We start from the raw sequence: 983 nt of genomic DNA, 5'->3' as shown, positions 1-983 counted from the left end.
TTCAACTGGAACCTCTTCTGCTTCAGGTTGTGCCCATGGCCCCTTGGCCTGGCGCTGGGCACCACTGGGAAGAGTCTGGCTCCGTCCTCGTGACCCCCACCCTTGAGATATTTGTACGTGGTGATGAGATCCCCTCTCAGCCTTCTCTTCTCCAGGCTGGACAAGCCCAGCTCCCTCAGCCTTTCCTCCTAGGGGAGATGTGGTTTGATGTGGACGAGGTGGTTCGCAAGGACAAGCCTGGGGACAAGGGGACAGGGCAGAGCTGGCACCTCCGCAAGCCCCACAGCCTTTGGAATGAGATCCCTGCAGAGACCCTTGTCCCATCACCAATTTGCGGGCTGCAGCCCGTTACGAGGCGTAGCCGGCCCCAGGGCTAACTGCAGGGGGGTTGGACTAGATGACCTCTAGGGGTCCCTTCCAGCACAAAACATTCTATGATTCTAATTACTCTCATTTCTTTTCCCTTCCCCTCCGGCAGACCTCCACCCTCGCTGGACAACACACGCGCCGCCTCTGGTGGGCTCCAACAGCCCCGAGCCCGTCCCCAGGGACCCCTTCACCACCGAAGTGATGCCCAGCACCCTGGCAGACACCGTCACCACCGTCATGGGCAGCTCGCAGCCCGTGGTGAGCCGTGGCACTGCCCACAACCTCATCCCCGTCTACTGCTCCATCCTGGCAGCCGTGGTGGTGGGGCTGGTGGCCTACATCGCTTTCAAAAGGTGGGGAACAAGGCAGCACCGTGGGGTCGTGGCAGAGGATTTGGGTGGTGGGAAACAGGCTGTCGTCCCCCCCGGAGGTCCCACGGCTGGAGGCATCACGAACAAGGGTGGGAAAGGGCCCAGGCCGGATGGGTAGGAGCCGAATTTCCAAACACGCATGAGAAATTGGGTGGTTAAGGGTGAAAGAGGGAGATGGCAGCGGGAGGGAGCAGGGGGGGGAGCCCAGCCCCTGTGCCCTCTGGCGCGCCACGGGCAGCCGTC

At 62.1% G+C, this 983-nt stretch overlaps 1 protein-coding gene across 1 annotated transcript in view; it reads left to right on the top strand.

The window, feature by feature from the left end:
- Positions 1 to 858, top strand: part of LOC104129326 (tumor necrosis factor receptor superfamily member 16) — a gene marked incomplete at its 5' end in the record, with an annotated part of 10,530 nt that extends 9,672 nt beyond the window's left edge. Inside the window, one exon of the mRNA XM_009642248.1 lies at positions 479 to 858. Coding sequence (XP_009640543.1) covers positions 479 to 858 — 380 coding nt within the window. The remainder of the gene's footprint in view (positions 1 to 478) is intronic.
- Positions 859 to 983: the final 125 nt, after the last annotated feature.

The sequence above is a fragment of the Egretta garzetta genome, unplaced genomic scaffold (assembly GCF_000687185.1).
Source record: "Egretta garzetta isolate BGI_Z169 unplaced genomic scaffold, ASM68718v1 scaffold1427, whole genome shotgun sequence".
NCBI lineage: Eukaryota > Metazoa > Chordata > Aves > Pelecaniformes > Ardeidae > Egretta > Egretta garzetta.
The sequence above is the reverse complement of the archived record's forward strand: the minus strand, read 5'-3'. Positions and strand labels throughout refer to the sequence as shown.